This window comes from Lepus europaeus, chromosome 18 (genome assembly GCF_033115175.1).
Source record: "Lepus europaeus isolate LE1 chromosome 18, mLepTim1.pri, whole genome shotgun sequence".
NCBI classification, from domain to species: Eukaryota; Metazoa; Chordata; class Mammalia; order Lagomorpha; family Leporidae; genus Lepus; species Lepus europaeus.
The window spans coordinates 69,580,127-69,595,272 of record NC_084844.1 but is presented as its reverse complement, the minus strand read 5'-3'; the positions used below and the strand labels follow the sequence as shown (position 1 = coordinate 69,595,272).

The 15,146-nt window shown below is 65.3% G+C and overlaps 2 protein-coding genes across 2 annotated transcripts; both read right to left on the bottom strand.

The window, feature by feature from the left end:
* Positions 1–1,583: 1,583 nt before the first annotated feature.
* Positions 1,584–2,432, bottom strand: LOC133746967 (uncharacterized). Its single transcript, XM_062175154.1, has one exon. It carries the CDS (start codon positions 2,430–2,432, stop codon positions 1,584–1,586), a length of 849 nt encoding a protein of 282 aa, XP_062031138.1.
* An 11,645-nt stretch (positions 2,433–14,077) lies between these two features.
* Positions 14,078–14,815, bottom strand: LOC133746966 (uncharacterized). The gene is made up of 2 exons (XM_062175151.1): positions 14,363–14,815; positions 14,078–14,218 (listed from the first exon to the last, which is right to left on the bottom strand). The coding sequence occupies exons 1-2, from the start codon at positions 14,813–14,815 to the stop codon at positions 14,078–14,080; spliced, it is 594 nt and encodes a 197-aa protein (XP_062031135.1).
* Positions 14,816–15,146: the final 331 nt, after the last annotated feature.

Below are 15,146 nucleotides of genomic sequence, written 5' to 3'. Positions count from 1 at the left end.
TGTCAAGGGTCCCGGGTGCCAGAGAAGGGGCCGGGCATCATGGGTCCCTGGTGCCAGTAAGGGGGCCTAGTGTCTGGGATCCCCAGTGACAATGAGGACCCGGGCATCGGGAGTCCCGGCTGCCCTGTAAGGGGCCAGATGGTGTGGGTCCTGGGTACCAGGGGAGGGGTTGGGTGTTAGGGAAGTGGCTGGGTGTTGGGGGTCTGGGGTGCCAGGGAGGGGGCCAGACTATGGGGGTCATGGGAGCCAGGGTGGAGGCCAGACTTCGAGGTCATGGGTGCCAGGGAGGGGGTCGGTGGTCCACGTTGCCAGGGAGGAGCCCAGTGTCAGGGTCCCAGGTTCAGGGAAGGGGCCATGCAGTGGGAGTCCTGGGTGCCAGGGAGGCAGCTGAGCCTCGCAGGTCCTGGGTGCTATGAAAGGGCCCTGGCGGCAGGGTTCCTGGGTGCCAGGGAGGGGGCTGGGTGTCGAGGGTCCTGGGTGCCAGGGAGGGGGCGGGACATCAGATGTCCCGGGTTTCAGGGAAGGGGTTTGTGGTCTCGGGTGCAATCGAGGGGTCAGGAGTCAGGGGTCCCGGGTGCCAGGGAAGAGGTAGTGCATCTGGGGTCCCTAGTACAGGGAGGGGCCTGGCATCTTGGTTCATGGGTGCCAGGTATGGGGTCGGGTGTCGGGTGTCCTGGGTGCCAGGGAGAAGTCTGGTGGAAGGGATCCCGGGTGCCAGCGAGGGGCTGGGCGTCAGGGGCCCCAAGTGAAAGGGAGGGGCTGGACATCAGGTGTCCTGGATGCCCAGGAGGGGCCCGGACTTTTGGGGTCCCCTGAGACAGGGAGTGGGCCAGGCGATGAGGGTCCCGGGTACCAGGGAAGGGCTGGGCATCAGGGAAAGGGCCGGGTGTCAGGGATCCCGGGTGCCTGGGAGGGAGCCAGAGGTTAAGGGTCCCAAGTGATGATGAGGGTCAAGCAACAGAAGTCACAGGTGCCAGGGAGGGCTGGGTGCCAAGGGTCCTGGGTGCCAGGGAAGGGGCCAGGTGTCATGGGTCCCTGGTGTCAGTGAGGGGGCCTGGCATCTGGGGTCCCTAGTGACAGTGAGGGGCCAGGCATAGGGAGTCCCAGGTGCCCTGGAAGGGGCTGTATGGTGTGAGTCCCGGGTACCAGGAAATGGGTTGGCCGTTGGGGAATAGACTGGGTGTTGGGGGTCTGGGATGCCAGGGAGGTGGTCAGACTTTGGGGGTCACGGGAGCCAGGGTGGAGGCCAGACTTTGAGGTCATGGGTGCCAGGGAGGAGGTCAGTGGTCCCGGGTGCCTGGGAGGTACCTGGCATCAGGGTCCTGGGTGCATGGAAGGGGCCGGGAGGTGGGATTCCTGGGTTCCAAAGAGGCGGCCAAGTCTCATGGGTCCTGGGTGCCACGGAAGGGGCTGTGCGGTAGGGTTTTGGGTGCCAGGGAGGGGGCCAGGTGGCAGGGTTCCTGGGTGTCAGAGAGGGGGCCGGGTGTTGAGGGTCCTGGGTGCCAGGGACGGGGCCAGACATCAGTAGTCCCTAGTGTCAGGGAAGGGGTTGGGGGTCCCGGGTGCCAGTGAGGGGCCAGGCATCAGGGCCCCGGGTGCCAGGGAAGGATCTGAGCCCAGTGTTCCTGAGTGCCAGTGAGAGGGCCAGGTGACGTGGGTCCTAGGTGCCAGGAAGGGGCCGGGGGTCCCAGGTGCAAGGGAGGGGACGGGCATTGAGTGTCCTTGGTGCCAGGGAAGGAGCCGGGTGTCAGGGGTCCAGGGTGCAAGAGAGGAGGCCAGACATCAGGGGTCCAGAGAGACAGGGAGGGGGCTGGGTGATGGGGGTCCTGTGTACCAGGGAAGGAGCTGGGCGTCATGGAAGGAGCTGGGCGATGGGGATCAGGGTTGCCAGGGAGGGGGCCAGACGTCTGAGGTCTTGAGTGACAGAACGGGCCAGGGAATGGTGCCAGGGTGGGGCCGGCAGTCGAGGGTCCAGGGTGCCAGGGAAGAGGCGGGGCATCAACGTCTATGGGTGTAAGGCAGGATGCCGGATGTCTGGGGTCACGGGTGAAAGGGAGGGGTTCGAGGGTCCCAGGTGCCAGGGAAGGGCTAGGCATCTGGGTCCGCGTGCCAGGGAGGGGGCCAGACCTTGGGGGTCCCAGGTGACAGAAGGGGTTAGGGTCCCGGGTGCCAGGGAGGTGCCGGGCGTCGGGGTCCCAGGTACAGGGAGGGGGCTGGGTGTTGGGGGTCCAGGGTGTTAGGAAGGGGTTGGGCAGCAGGAGTTCTGGGTGCCAGGAACATAGGGGGTCATGGGTGTCAGGGAAGGCGCTGGGTGTCTGCGGTTCCAAGTAATAGGGAGGGGCCGGGCTTCCAGGTTCCCGGGTGCCAGGGAGGGACCGGGCATCGAGAGTCCTGGGTGCCAGGGAGGGGGCTGGGTGTCGGGGGTATTGCATGTCAGGGAAGTGGTAATGGGTCCCGGGTACCAGGGTAGAGGTTGGGAGTCAATGTTCCGGGTGCCAGGGAGGGGGCTGGGCGTCTAGGGTCCTGAGAGACAGGGAGGGGTTGGGCGTCGTGGGTTCATGGGTGCCAGGGATGGGGTTGGGGGTCCCAGGTGCCAGGGAGGGGTTGGGCATCAGGGGTCTGGGTGCCAGGGATGGCCGGGTTTCGGGGGTCACGGGTTTCAAGGAGGGGTCCACGCATCAGTGATCCTGGGCCCCAATAGGGAGCCGGGCGTCTAGGGTCCTGAGAGACAGGGCTGGGCTGGGCGCTGGGAGTCATGGGTGCCCAGGAGCGGTTTGGGGGTCCCGGGTGCCAGGAATGGGTCGGGCTTCAGAGGTCCAGGTGCCAGGGAGGGCCAGGTATCGGGTGTCACAGGTGCCATGGAGGCGGCTGGACGTCGGGGTTCATGGGTTTCAAGGTGGGGTCCAGGCGTCAGGAATCCCTGGGCCCAGGAGGGAGCCCGGTGATTTGGGTCTTGGGTACCAGGGAAGGGGCTGGGCATCAGGGGTCCAGGGTGCCAGGGAGGGGCCAGGCATTGGAGGTCACGGGTGCCAGGGAAAGAGTCAGGTGTCTTGGGTGCCAGGGAGTGTTTGGGCATCAGAGGTCCGGGGTGCCAGGGAGGGGCCGGGCGTCGGGGAAGGGGCTGGGCTCCAGGGATCTGGGGTTTCAGGGAGGGGGCCAAACATCGGGGGTCACGGGTACCAGGGAACGGGGTCAGGGTTCTTGGGTGCAAGGGAGGGACCGGGAGTCAACAGTCCCGGGTGCCAGGGAAGAGGCTGGGCGTTGTGGGTCCCGGGTGTCCTTGTATGGCCAGGCGTCATGAGTCCCGGGTGCCAGGGAGGTTGTTGGGTGTCCGGGGTGCCAGGGAGGTGTCGGGCAGTGAGATTTGGGTGCCAGAGAGGGGCCGGGCTTTAGGGGTTCTGGTAACAGGGAAGCGGTCAGGCATCTCAGTTGCCAGGATGGGGCTGGGTGTCTGGAGTCCTGAGAGACAGTGAGGGGCCTAGCATTGGGGCCACGGGTGCCAGGGAGGTGTTTGGGGGTCCTGGGTGCCAGAAAGGGTTTGGGTGTAGGGTTTCTGAATGCCGGGGTTTTGGGGGTCATGGGTTCAAGGAGGGGTCCACACATCAGGGATCCCGGGGCTCAATAAGGAGCTGGGCGATTTGGGTCCTGGGAAAGGGCTGGGCATCTGGTGTCCAGGGTGCCAGAAAAGAGGCCAGACATCAGAGGTCACGGGTGCCAGGGAGGGGCCAGGCATCAGGGTCCCAGTTGCCAGGGAAGAGGCCAGATGTCAGGGTCCCGGGTGCCAGGGAGGGGCCTTGCATCAAGGATCCTAGTTGCAAGGGAAGAGGCCTGGAATCAGATTCTTGGGTTCTAGGGAGATGCTGGGTTTCGGGGAAGGGGCCGGACATCTGGGGGTCATGGGCACCAGGGAGAGGGTAACAAGGAGGGGCCTGGGCTTCTGGGGTCCCCAGAGACAGGGAGAGTGCCAGGCAATGGGGGTCCCTGGTACAAGGGAAGGGCTGGGCATCAGGGAAGGGACCGGGTGTCAGGGAACTCGGGTGCCTGGGAGGAGGCCGGAGGTCGGGGGTCCCAAGTGACATGGAGGGCCAGACGTTGGGAGTCACAGGTGCCAGGTAGAGCCGGGCATCAATGATCCCTGGTGCCAGGGAAGGGGCCGGGCATCATGGGTCCCTGGTGCCAGTAAGGGGGCCTAGAGTCTGGGGTCCCCAGTGATAGTGAGGGGCTGGGCATCAGGAGTCCCGGGTGCCTGGTAAGGGGCCAGATGATGTGGGTCCCGGGTAGCAGGGAATGTGTTGGGCAAATTGGAAGTGGCCGGGTGTTGGGGGTCTGGGGTACCAGGGAGGGGGTCAGACTTCAGAGGTCACGGGAATAGGGTGGAGGCCAGACTTCGAGGTCATGGGTGCCAGAGAGGGGACAGGCGTCAAGGGTCCTGGGTGCCAGGGAAGAGGTGGGGCGCATCAACTTCTAGGATGTCAGGGAGGGGACTGGATGTCTTGCATCACGGGTGCCAGGGAGGGTGTCGAGGGTCCCAGGTGCTGGGAGGGGCTGGGCGTAGGTGTCCTGGTGTCAGGGAGGGGTCCAGACCTCGGGGGTCCTGAGTAACAGGAAGGGGTCAAGGGTACCGAGTGTCAGGGAAGAGACCAGGAGTCAATGTTCAGGGTGCCAGGGAGGGGGCTGGGCGTCTGGGGTCCTGAGACACATTGAAGGGCTGGGCGTCGTGGGTTATGGGTGCCAGGGAGAGGGTTGGGGTTTCTGGGTGCCAGGGAGGGTTCGGGCATAAGGGGTCCAGGTGCCAGGGATGGCCGGGCTTCGGGGGCTACAGGTTTCAAGGAGAGGTCCACGCGTCAGGGATCCTGGAGCCCAATAGGGAGCTGGGCGATGGGGGTCCGAGGTAATACGGTAGGGGCTGGCGTTGTGGTTCCAGTGTGCCCTGGGGGAGGCTGGGCATCAGGTCTCTGGGGTGTCAAGGAGGGGGGCAAGTGTCAGTGGTCATGGGTGCCAGGGAGGGTTCCACACGTTGGGGGTAACGTGTGTCAGGGAAGTTTTCAGGTGTCCCCTGGCCCAGAGGGAGCTGGGTGATGGGTGTCCCAGGTACCTGGAAAGGGGCCTGGCATCAGGGGTCCCAGGTGCCATAGAAGGATCTGGGCCCAGTGTTCCTGAGTGCCATGGAGGGGGCTGGGTGACGTGGGTCCCGGGTGCCCGGAAGTGATCGGGGGTCCCAGGTGCCAGGGAGGGGATGACCATGAGGCGTCCTGGGTGCCAGGGAGGGGACGGGAGTCGAGGGTCTTTGGTGCTAGGGAAGGCGCCGGGCATCAGGGGTCCAAGGTGGGAGGGAGGAGGCCAGGCATCAGGGGTCCAGAGAGACAGGGAGGGGGCTGGGTGATGGGGGTCCTGGGTACCAGGGAGGAGCTGGGCGTCGGGGAAGGAGCTGGGCGACAGGGATCAGGGTTGCCAGGGAGGGGGCTGGACGTCTGGGGTCTTGAGTGACAGGGCAGGCTGTGTTACGGGGGTGTCGTGGGCCCTGGGTGCCAGGGAAGAGGTGGGGTGTCAACATCTAGGGTGTCAGGGATGATGCCAGATATCTAGGGTCATAGGTGCCATGGAGGGTGTCGAGGGTCCCAGGTGCCAGGGAGTGGCTGGGCATTGGGGTCCGGGTGCCAGGGAAGAGTCCGGGCAGCGGGAGTCCTGGGTGCCAGGAAGTGGGCTGGACATAGGGGATAACTGGTGTCAGGGAGGGGACCGGGTGTCTGCGGTTCCAAGTAAAATGGAGGGGCCGGGCTTCCTTTTTCCCGGGTGCCAGGGAAGGGGCCAGTCATCGAGGGTCTTGGGTATCAAGGAGGGCCAGGCATCCGGGGTACCATGTGTCAGGGAAGCGGTCATGGTCCCGGGTACCAGGGAAGAGGCTGACGAGAGTCAATGTTCTGGGTGCCAGAGGGGGCTGGGCATCTGGGGTCCTGAGAGACAGGGAGGGGCTGGCCGTTGTGGGTCATGGGTGCCAGGGAGGGGGTTGGAGTTCCCAGGTGCCAGGGAGGGGTCGGTCATCAGGGGTCTGGGTAGCAGGGATGGCCGGGCTTCGGGGGTCACGGGTTTGAAGGAGGGTTCCACGCCTCAGTGAATCTGGGCCCAATATGGAGCCAGGCGATTTGGGTTCTGGGTACCAGGGAAGCTGCTGGGCATCGGGGTCCAGGATGCCAGAAAAGTGGCCGGGCGTTGGGGGTCACGGGTGCCAGGTAGGGGCCGGGCATCAGTGGTCCTGGATGACAGGGAGGGGCCAAGCGTCAGGGGTCCCATGTGCCAGGGAAGGGCTGGGCATCATGGAAAGGGCCGGGTGTCAGGGATCCCGGGTGCCTGGGTGGGAGCAGGAAGTCGGGGGTCCCAAGTGACATGGAGGGCCAGGCGTCGGGAGTCACAGGTGCCAAGTAGGGCCGGGCGTCAATGGTCCTGGGTGCCAGGGAAGGGCTGGGCATCATGGGTCCCTGGTGCCAGTAAGGGGGCCTAGCGTCTGGGGTCCCCAGTGATAGTGGGAGACCGGGCATTGGGAGTCCCGGGTGCCCAGTAAGGGGCTGGATGGTGTGGGTCCCGGGTAGCAGGGAATGTGTTGGGCTTCAGGGATGTGGCCGGGTGTTGGGAGTCTGGTGTGGCAGGGAGGGTACCAGACTTCGGGGGTCACGGGAGCCAGGGCCAGACTTCGAGGTCATGGGTGCCAGAGAGGGGATGGGCGTCAAGAGTCCCGGGTGCCAGGGAAGAGGTGGGGCATCAACTTCTAGGGTGTCAGGGAGGGGACCGGATGCCTGGCATCATGGGTGCCAGGGAGGGTGTCGAGGGTCCCAGGTGCTGGGAGGGGCTGGGCATTGGTGTCCTGGTGCCAGGGAGGGGGCCAGACAAGAGGTCAAGAGTCTCCGGTGTCAGGGAGGTGCTGGTTGTCGGGATCCTGGGTGCAGGGAGGGTGCCGGGTGTTGAGGATCCTGGTCACCAGGGAAGGGGTCAGGCAGTGGGAGTCCTGGGTGTCAGGAAGATGGCCGGACATAGGGGGTCATGGGTGTCAAGGAGGGGGCCAGGTTTCTGCGGTCCCAAGTAACAGGGAGGGGCCGGGTTTTGGGGGTCCCATGTGCCAGGGAGGTTGTCAGGGGTCCAGGGTGCCATGGAAGAGGCTGGGCATCAAGGGTCCTGGGTGCCAGAAAGGGGGCTGGGTCTGGGATCCTGAGACACATTGAGGGGCTGGGCGTCATGGGTTATGGATGCCAGGGAGGGGGTTGGGGTTTCTGGGTGCCAGGGAAGGGTCGGGTGTCAGGGTTCTGGGTGCCAGGGACGCCAGGCTTTGGGGGTCATGGGTTTCAAGGAGGGGTCCACGCCTCAGTGATCCTGGGGCCCAATAGGGAGCCGGGCGATGTGGGCCCCAGGTAGCAGGGAAGGGGCTGGGCATTGGGGTTCCAGTGTGCCTGGGAGGAGGCTGGGCGTCAGGGTTCCCGGGTGTCAAGGAGGGGGGCAGGTGTCAGGGGTCACAGGTGCCAGGGAGGGAACCGGACACTGGGGGTAACTGGTGCCAGGAAAGTTTTCAGGTCAAAAACTCAGGGATCCACATGTCAGGGATCCTTGGGCCCAGTAGGGAGCCGGGTGATGGGGATCCCAGGTACCTGGAAAGGGGCATGGCATCACAAGTCCCAGGTGACAAGGAAGGGGCCGGGTGTCAGGGGCCCAGGGTATCAGAAAGGGGCCAGGCGTCTGTGGTCCCACTGACAGGGAGGGGCCGGGCATCGGGGTTCATGGGTGCCAGGGAGGGTGTCGGGAGTCCCGGGAGCCAGGGAGGGGTTGGGCGTTAGGTGTCCCAGGTGCCAGGGAGGGGCCCGGCGTCTAGGGTCCCAAGAGGCAGGGAGGGGCCAGGCGTTGGGAGTCACAGGTGCCTGGGAGGGGGTTGGGGGTCCCGGGTGCCCGGGAGGGGGTTGGGGGTCCCAGGTGCCAGGAAGGGTCGGTCATCAGGGGTCTGGGTGCCAGGGATGGCTGGGCTTCAGGGGTCATGGGTTTCAAGGAGGGGTACACGCGTCGGGGATCCCAGGGCCCAATAGGAAGCCGGGTGATTTGGGTCCTGAAAGGACTGGGCATCTGGGGTCCAGGGTACCAGAAAAGAGGCCGGGTATTGGGAGTCCCAGGTGCCATGGAAGGGCCAAGTGTCAGGGGTCCTGGGTGCCAGGGAAGGGCTGGTCATCGAGGGTCCCAGTTGCCAGGGAAGAGGCCGGGTGTCAGGGTCCTGGGTGCCAGGGAGGGGTCTTGCATCGAGGATCCTAGTTGCAAGGAAAGAGGACTGGTGTCAGATTCTTGGTTTCCAGGGAGATGCTGGGTTTCGGGGAAGGGGTCGGGCATCTGGGGTCATGGGCACCAGGGAGGGGGTTGGGTGTCCCCGGAAACAGGGAGGAGGTCGGGCATCCCAGGTAACAAGGAGGGGGCTGGGCGTCTGGGATCCCGGGTGCCTGGGAAAGTGGCTGGAAGTTGGGGGTCCCAAGTGACATGGAGGGCCAGGTGTCAGAAGTCACAGGTGTCAGGTAGGGTGGGGCGTCAGGGAAGGTGTCGGGGAAGGGCCGGGCATCCTGGGTCCCTGGTGCCAGTAAGGGGGCCTGGCGTCTGGGGCCCTCAGTGATAGTGAGGGATCGGGCATCGGGAGTCCTGGGTGCCTGAAAAGGTGCTGGATGGTGTGGGTCCCAGGTAGCAGCAAATGTGTTGGGCATCAGGGAAGTGGGCTTGTGTTGGGAGTCTGGGGTGCCAGGGAGGGAGCCAGACTTTGGGGGTCACGGGATCCAGGGTGGAGGCTGGACTTTGAGGTCATGGGTGCCAGGGAGGGGGTCAGTGGTCCCAGGTGCCAGGGAGTGGGCCTGGCATCAGGGATCCCGAGTGTCAGGGAAGGGGTCAGGTTTCTCAGGTACCAGGGATGATGCCGGGAGACGACGTTCCAGGTGCCAGGGTGGGTCTGGACTTCTAAGGTCCTGGGTGCGAGGGAGTGCGCTGGGCGACATGGGTCATGTGTCAAGGAGGGGGCCAGGCATCAGGGATCCCGGGGCCCAGTAGGGAGCTGGGTGATGGGGGTCTGGGGTATCAGGAAAGGGACTCGGCGTCAGGGGTCCAGTGTGCTGGGGGTGGGCGAGCATCAGCATTCATGAGTGACAAGAAGGGGGCCAGGTATCGGGGGTCACGGGTGCCAGGGAGGAGGCCGTGTGTCAGCGGTCCTTGGTGTCAAAGAGGCGCCAGGTGTTGGGGATCCTGGAGCCTGGGAGGGAGCTCAGCAATAGGGGTCCTGGGTACCAGGAAAGGGGCCTGGCCTCAGGGTCCCAGGTGCCAGGGAAGGGGCCGGCCATCAGGGGTCCCAGGTGCGAGGGAGGGGCCGGGCATCGGGGGTACTGTGTTTCAGGGAAGGGGTCATGGTCCCAGGTACCAGGGAAGAAGCCGGGAGTCGACGTTCCATGTGCCAGGGTGGGTCTGGACTTCTAAGGTCCAAGGGGGCCAGCCCGTGGGCTGGGCGACATGGGTCATGTGTCAAGGAGGGGGCCAGGCATCAGGGATCCTGGGGCCTAGTAGGGAGCTGGGTGATGGGGGTCCAGGGTATCAGGGAAGGGGCTCGGCGTCAGGGGTCCAGTGTGCCAGGGGTGGGCGAGCATCAGCATTCCTGAGTGACAAGAAGGGGGCCAGATGTCGGGGGTCACGGGTGCCAGGGAGGAGGCCATGTGTCAGGGGTCCTTGGTGTCAAAGAAGGACCAGGTGTTGGGGATCCTGGAGCCCAGGAGGGAGCTCAGCAATAGGGGTCCTGGGTACCAGGAAAGGGGCCTGGCCTCAGGGTCCCGGATGCCAGGGAAGGGGCTGGCCATCAGGGGTCCCGGGTGCGAGGGAGGGGCCGGGCATTGGGGGTACTGTGTGTCAGGGAAGGGGTCATGGTCCCGGGTACCAGGGAAGAGGCCAGGAATCGATGTTCAGGTTGTCAGGGAGGGGGCTGGGCATCTGGGATCCTGAGAGACAGGGAGGGGCCAGGTGTCATGGTTCATGGGTGCCAGGGAGGGGATTGGGGCTCCCAGGTGCCAGGGAGTTGTCGGGCATCAGGGGTCTGGGTAGCAGGGATGGCTGGGCTTCGGGGTCACGGGTTTCAAGGAGGGGTCCAGGCATCAGGGATCCCTGGTTCCAGATGGGAGCCAGGCAATTTGGGTCCTGGGTACCAGGGAAGAGGCTGGGCGTCGTGGGTCCTGGAAGCCAGGGAAGAGGCAGGGCTTCTGGGGTCCCGAGTACAGGAAGGGACCATGCATCTGGGTTCATGGGTGCCAGGTATGGGGTCGGGTGTCCTGGGTGTCAGGGAGAGGTCAGGTGTCAGGGGTCTCACGTGCCAGAAAGGGGCTGGTCATCGAGGGTTTTTGGTGCCTGGGAAGGGATCAGGCATCAGGGATCCTGGGTGCAAGGGAGGAGGCCAGGCGTCAGGGGTCCCAAGTGAATGGGAGGGGCTGGTCTTTCTCTGTCTCTCTCTCTCACTGTCCACTCTGCCTGTCAAAAAAAAAAAGAAAGAAAGGAGGGGCTGGACATCAGGTGTCCTGGATGCCCAGGAGGGGCCTGGGCTTCTGGGGTCTCCTGAGACAGGAAGCGGGCCAGGCGATGGGGGTCCCAGGTAGCAAGGAAGGGCTGGTCATCAGGGAAGGGGCTGGGTGTCAGGGATCCCGGGTGCCTGGGAAAGGGGCTGGAAGTTGGGGGTCCCAAGTGACATAGAGGGCCAGGCATCAGGAGTCCCAGGTGCCAGGGAGGGCCGGGTGTCAAGGGGCCTGGGTGCCAGGGAAGGGGCTGGGCGTCATGGGTCCCCAGTGCCAGTGAGGGGGCCTCGCGTCTGGGGTCTCCAGTGACAGTGAAGGGTCTGGTGTCGGGAGTCCCGGGTGCCCAGTAAGGGGCTGGATGGTGTGGGTCCCGGGTACCAGGGAATGGGTTGTGCATTGGGGAATGGGCTGGGCATTGGGGGCCTGGGGTGCCAGGGAAGGTGCCAGACTTCAGGGGTCATGGAAGCCAGGTGGAGGCCAGACTTCAAGGTCATTTGTGCCAGGGAGGGGGTCAGTGGTCCCGGGTGCCAGGGAGGTGCATGGAAGGGGCCCAGTGGTGGGAGTCCTGGATGTCAAGGAGGTGGCCGAGCCTTGTGGGTCCTGGGTGCCACAGAAGGAGCCAGGTGGCAGGTTTCCTGGGTGCCAGGGAGGGGCCAGGCGTCAGGGTCCCGGGTGCCAGGGAGGGAACCGGGTGTTGAGGGTCCTGGGTGCCAGGGAGGGTCCGGATATCAGGTGTCCCTGGTGCCCAGGAGGGGGTCCGGGGTCCTGGGTGCCAGGGAGGGGCCAGGTGTCGGGGTCCTGGGTGCCAGGGAAGGATCTGGGCCCAGTGCTCCTGAGTGCCAGTGAGGGGGCTGGGTGACATGGGTCCCAGGAGCCAGGAAGTAGTCGGGGGTCTGGGTGCCAGGCAGGGGATGGGCATCAGGTGTCCCGGAGCCGGAGAGGGGATGGATGTTGCGGTTCCTTGGTGCCAGGGAAGGCGTCAGGGTCTAGGGTGCAAGGGAGGAGGCCAGACATCAGGGGTCTGGAGAGACAGGGAGGGTGCTGGTTGATGGGGGTCCTGGGTACCAGGGAAGGAGCTGGGCATCGGGAAAGGAGCTGGGCGTCGGGGATCAGGGTTTCCAGGAAGGGGCTGGATGTCGGGGGTCTCGAATGACAGGGAGGGCCAGGCGACTTGGTTATGGGTGCAAGGGAGGGTATCGAGGGTCCCAGGTCCCCGGAAGAGGCTGGGTGTCAACGTCCAGAGTGCCAGGGATGGATCTGGATGTCGGGGTCCCGGATGAAAGGAGTGGGCAGGGCATTGGGGGTCACGGGTTCCAGAGAGGGGTTTGGGGATCACAGGTGCCAGGGAGGTGCTCTGCATCAATGTCTAGGGTATCAGGGAGAGGCCCGGATGTCTGGGGTCACGGGACCAGGGAGGGGGTCCAGGGACCCGGGTGCCAGGGAAGGGCTAGGCTTCGGGGTCCAGCTGCCGGGATGGAACCAGACCTCAGGGGTCCTGAGTAACAGGGAAGTGGTCGAGGGTCCCAGGTGCCAGGGAGGTATTGGGCATCAGGGTCCCGGGTGTAGGGAGGGGGCCGGGTGTTTGGAGTTCTGGGTGACAGGGAAGGGGCCGGACATAGTGGGTCATGGGTGTCAGGGAAGGGGCCGGGAGTCTGTGGTCCCAAGTAACAGGGAGGGGCCGGGCTTCGGGGGTTCCTATGTGCCTGGGAGGAGACCGGGCATTGAGGGTCCTGGGTGCCAGAGAGGGGGCCAGACATCAGGTGTCCTGGGTGGCAGGGAGGGGTCAGGTGTCAGGGGTCCCAGGTGCCAGGGAGGGGCAGGTTTCAGGGGTCCCAGGTGCCAGGGAAGGACCATGTGTTGAGGGTCCTGGGTGCCAGGGAGGGAGCCTGGCATCAGGGATCCCAAGTGTCAGGGAAGGGGTCAGGTTTCCCGGGTACCAGGGAAGAGGCCAGGAGTCGACATTCTAGGTGCCTGGGAGGGTCTGGGCCTCAAAGGTCCTGGGTGCCAGGGTGTGGGCTGGGCAACACGGGTCACAGGTGTCAAGGAGGGGGCCAGGCATCAGGGATCCTGGGGCCCAGTAGGGAGCTGGGTGATGGGGGTCCAGGGTATCAAGGAAGGGGCTCGGCGTCAGGGGTCCAGTGTGCCGGGGGTGGGCGAGCGTCAGAATTCCCGGGTGACAAGAAGGGTGCCAGGTGTTGGGGGTCACGGGTGCCAGGGAGGAGGCCGTGCGTCAGGGGTCTTTGGTGTCAAAGAGGGACCAGGTGTTGGGGATCCTGGAGCCCAGGAGGGAGCTCAGCGATAGGGGTCCTGGGTACCAGGAAAGTGCCTGGCCTCAGGGTCCCAGGTGCCAGGGAAGGGGCTGGCCATCAGGAGTCCCGGGTGCCAGGGAGGGGCCGGGCATTGGGGGTACTGTGTGTCAGGGAAGGGGTCATGGTCCCGGGTACCAGGGAAGAGGCCAGGTGTCATTGTTCTGGGTGCCAGGGTGAGGGCTGAGCGTCTGGGGTCCTGAGAGACAGGGAGAGCCTGGGCATCATGATTCACAGGTGCCAGGCCCAGGGTTGGGGATCCCAGGTGCCAGGGATTTGTAGGGCATCAGGAGTCCGGGTGCCAGGGATAGCCGGGCTTTAGGGGTCACAGGTTTCAAGGAGGGGTCCATGCATCAGGGATCCTGGGGCCCAATAGGGAGCTGGGCGATGAGGGTCCCAGGTACCAGGGAAGGGGCTGGGTGTTGGGGTTTTTAGTGTGTCTGGGTGGAGGCCGGACCTCAGGGTTCCTGGGTGTCAAGGAGGGGGGCAGGTGTCAGGGGTTATAGGTGCCAAGGTGGGGGCAGGACTTGGGGGTAACGGGTGTCAGGGAAGTTTTCAGGTGTCATGGGTCCCAGAGGGAACTGGGCGATGGGGGTCCTGGGTACCAGAAAAGGGCCTGGCTTCTGCGGTCCCACTGCCAGGGAGGGGCTGGGCATCAGGGTTCACGGGTGCCAGGGGGTGTTCGGGAGTCCCAGGTGCCAGGGAGGGGCCAGGTGTTGGGAGTTACAGGTGCCAGGGAGGCGATTGTGGGTCCCAGGTGCCAGGGAGGGGTCGGACTTCAGGGATCCGGGTGCCAGGGAGGGACGAGCGTCGGGTGTCATGGGTGCCTTGGAGGTGGCTGGACGTTGGGGTTCATGGGTTTCAAGGAGAGGTCCAGGCATCAGGGATTCCTGGTCCCAGGAGTTAGCCGGGTGATTTGGGTCCTGGGTACCAGGGAAGGGGCTGGGTGTCAGGGGTCCAGGGTTCCAGGGAGTTGGCTGGCATATGGGTTCCTGGGTGTCAAGGAGAGGGGCAGGTGTCAGGGGTCACAGGTGCCAGGGAGGGGCCCAGGCGTCGGGGGTCACAGGTGTCAGGGAAGGGGTCAGGGTCTTGGGTTCCAGGGAGGATTTGGGCATCAGGGGTCCTGGGTGCCAGGGAGGGGCCGGGTGTCGAGGGTCCTGGGTGTCAGGGAAAGGGCCGGGCATCAGGGGTCCTGGGTAAAATGGTGGAGGCCATGCATCATGGGTCCTGAGTGAATGGGAGTCGCTGGACATTGGGTGCAAGGGAGGGGCTGGGCATCAGGTGTCCAGGGTGCCAGGGAGAGGACAGGTGTCGAGGGTCCTGTGTGCCAGGGAAGGGGCTCAGCATCAGGGGTACTGGCTGCAAGGGAAGAGACTGGGTGTCAGGGGTCCCAAGTGACAGGGAGGGGGCCGGGTGATGGGGGTCCCAGGTGCCCAGGAGGGGCCTAGGCTTCTGGGGTCCTGAGAGACAGTGAGGAGGCCAGGTGATGGGGGTCCCAGGTACCAGGGAAGGGGCTGGGCATTGGGGATGGGTCCGGGCATTGGGGATCAGGGGTGCCAGGGAGGGGGCCTGATGTTGGGGGTCTCGAATGCCAGGGAGGGCATGGCGATGGGGGAACGGGTGCCAGGGAGGGTGTCGAGGGTCCCTGGTGCCTGGGAAGAGGCTGATGTCAACGTCCAGAGTGTGAGGGATGGATCTGGACGTCAGGGTCCCGGGTGCAGGGAGGGGGCCGGGCATTGGGGGTCGTGGGTTCCAGGGAGGGGGTCGGGGGTCTCGGGTGCTAGGAAGGTGCTGGGCATCAGAGTCCTGGGTGCAAAAAAGGGGCCGGGCTTTGGGTGTCCTGGGTACCAGAGAAGGAGCTGGGCGGTGGGAGTCCTGGGTCTCAAGAAGGCGACTGGGCCTCGGGGGTCCTGGGTGCCATGGAAAGGGCTGGGCGGCAGGGTCCCTGGGTGCCATGAATGGGGCCAGACATTGGGAGTCACGGGAGCCAGGAGGGATCCGGGCTTCTGCGGTCCCAAGTGACAAGGAGGGGTAAGGCGTCGGGGGTCCAAGGTGCCAGGGAAGGGCCGGTCGTTGAGTGTCCTGAGTGCCAGGGAGGGGGCCAGCTTAAGCGGTCATGGGTGTCAAGGAGGGGGCCAGGCGTCAGGGATCCTGGGGCCCATTTGGAAGCCAGGCAATGGGGTCCTGGGCACCAGGGAAGGGGCTGGGCATTGGGGGTCCAGGGTGCCAGGGGAGGCCAAGTGTCAGGGCTCCTGGGTGACAAGGAGGGGGCCAGGTGCCAGGCTTC

Excerpts from the sequence above, each read along its gene's own strand:
- LOC133746967 (XM_062175154.1), bottom strand. The coding sequence starts at position 2,432 with ATGCAATACCCCCGACACCCAGCCCCCTCCCTGGCACCCAGGACTCTC.
- LOC133746966 (XM_062175151.1), bottom strand. The coding sequence starts at position 14,815 with ATGGCACCCAGGGACCCTGCCGCCCAGCCCTTTCCATGGCACCCAGGA. Across the intron at positions 14,219-14,362 it reads AATGCCCAGCCCCTTCCCTG|CCAGTACCCCTGATGCTGAG; the intron begins GTACCTGGGACC and ends CTTCCCTTGCAG.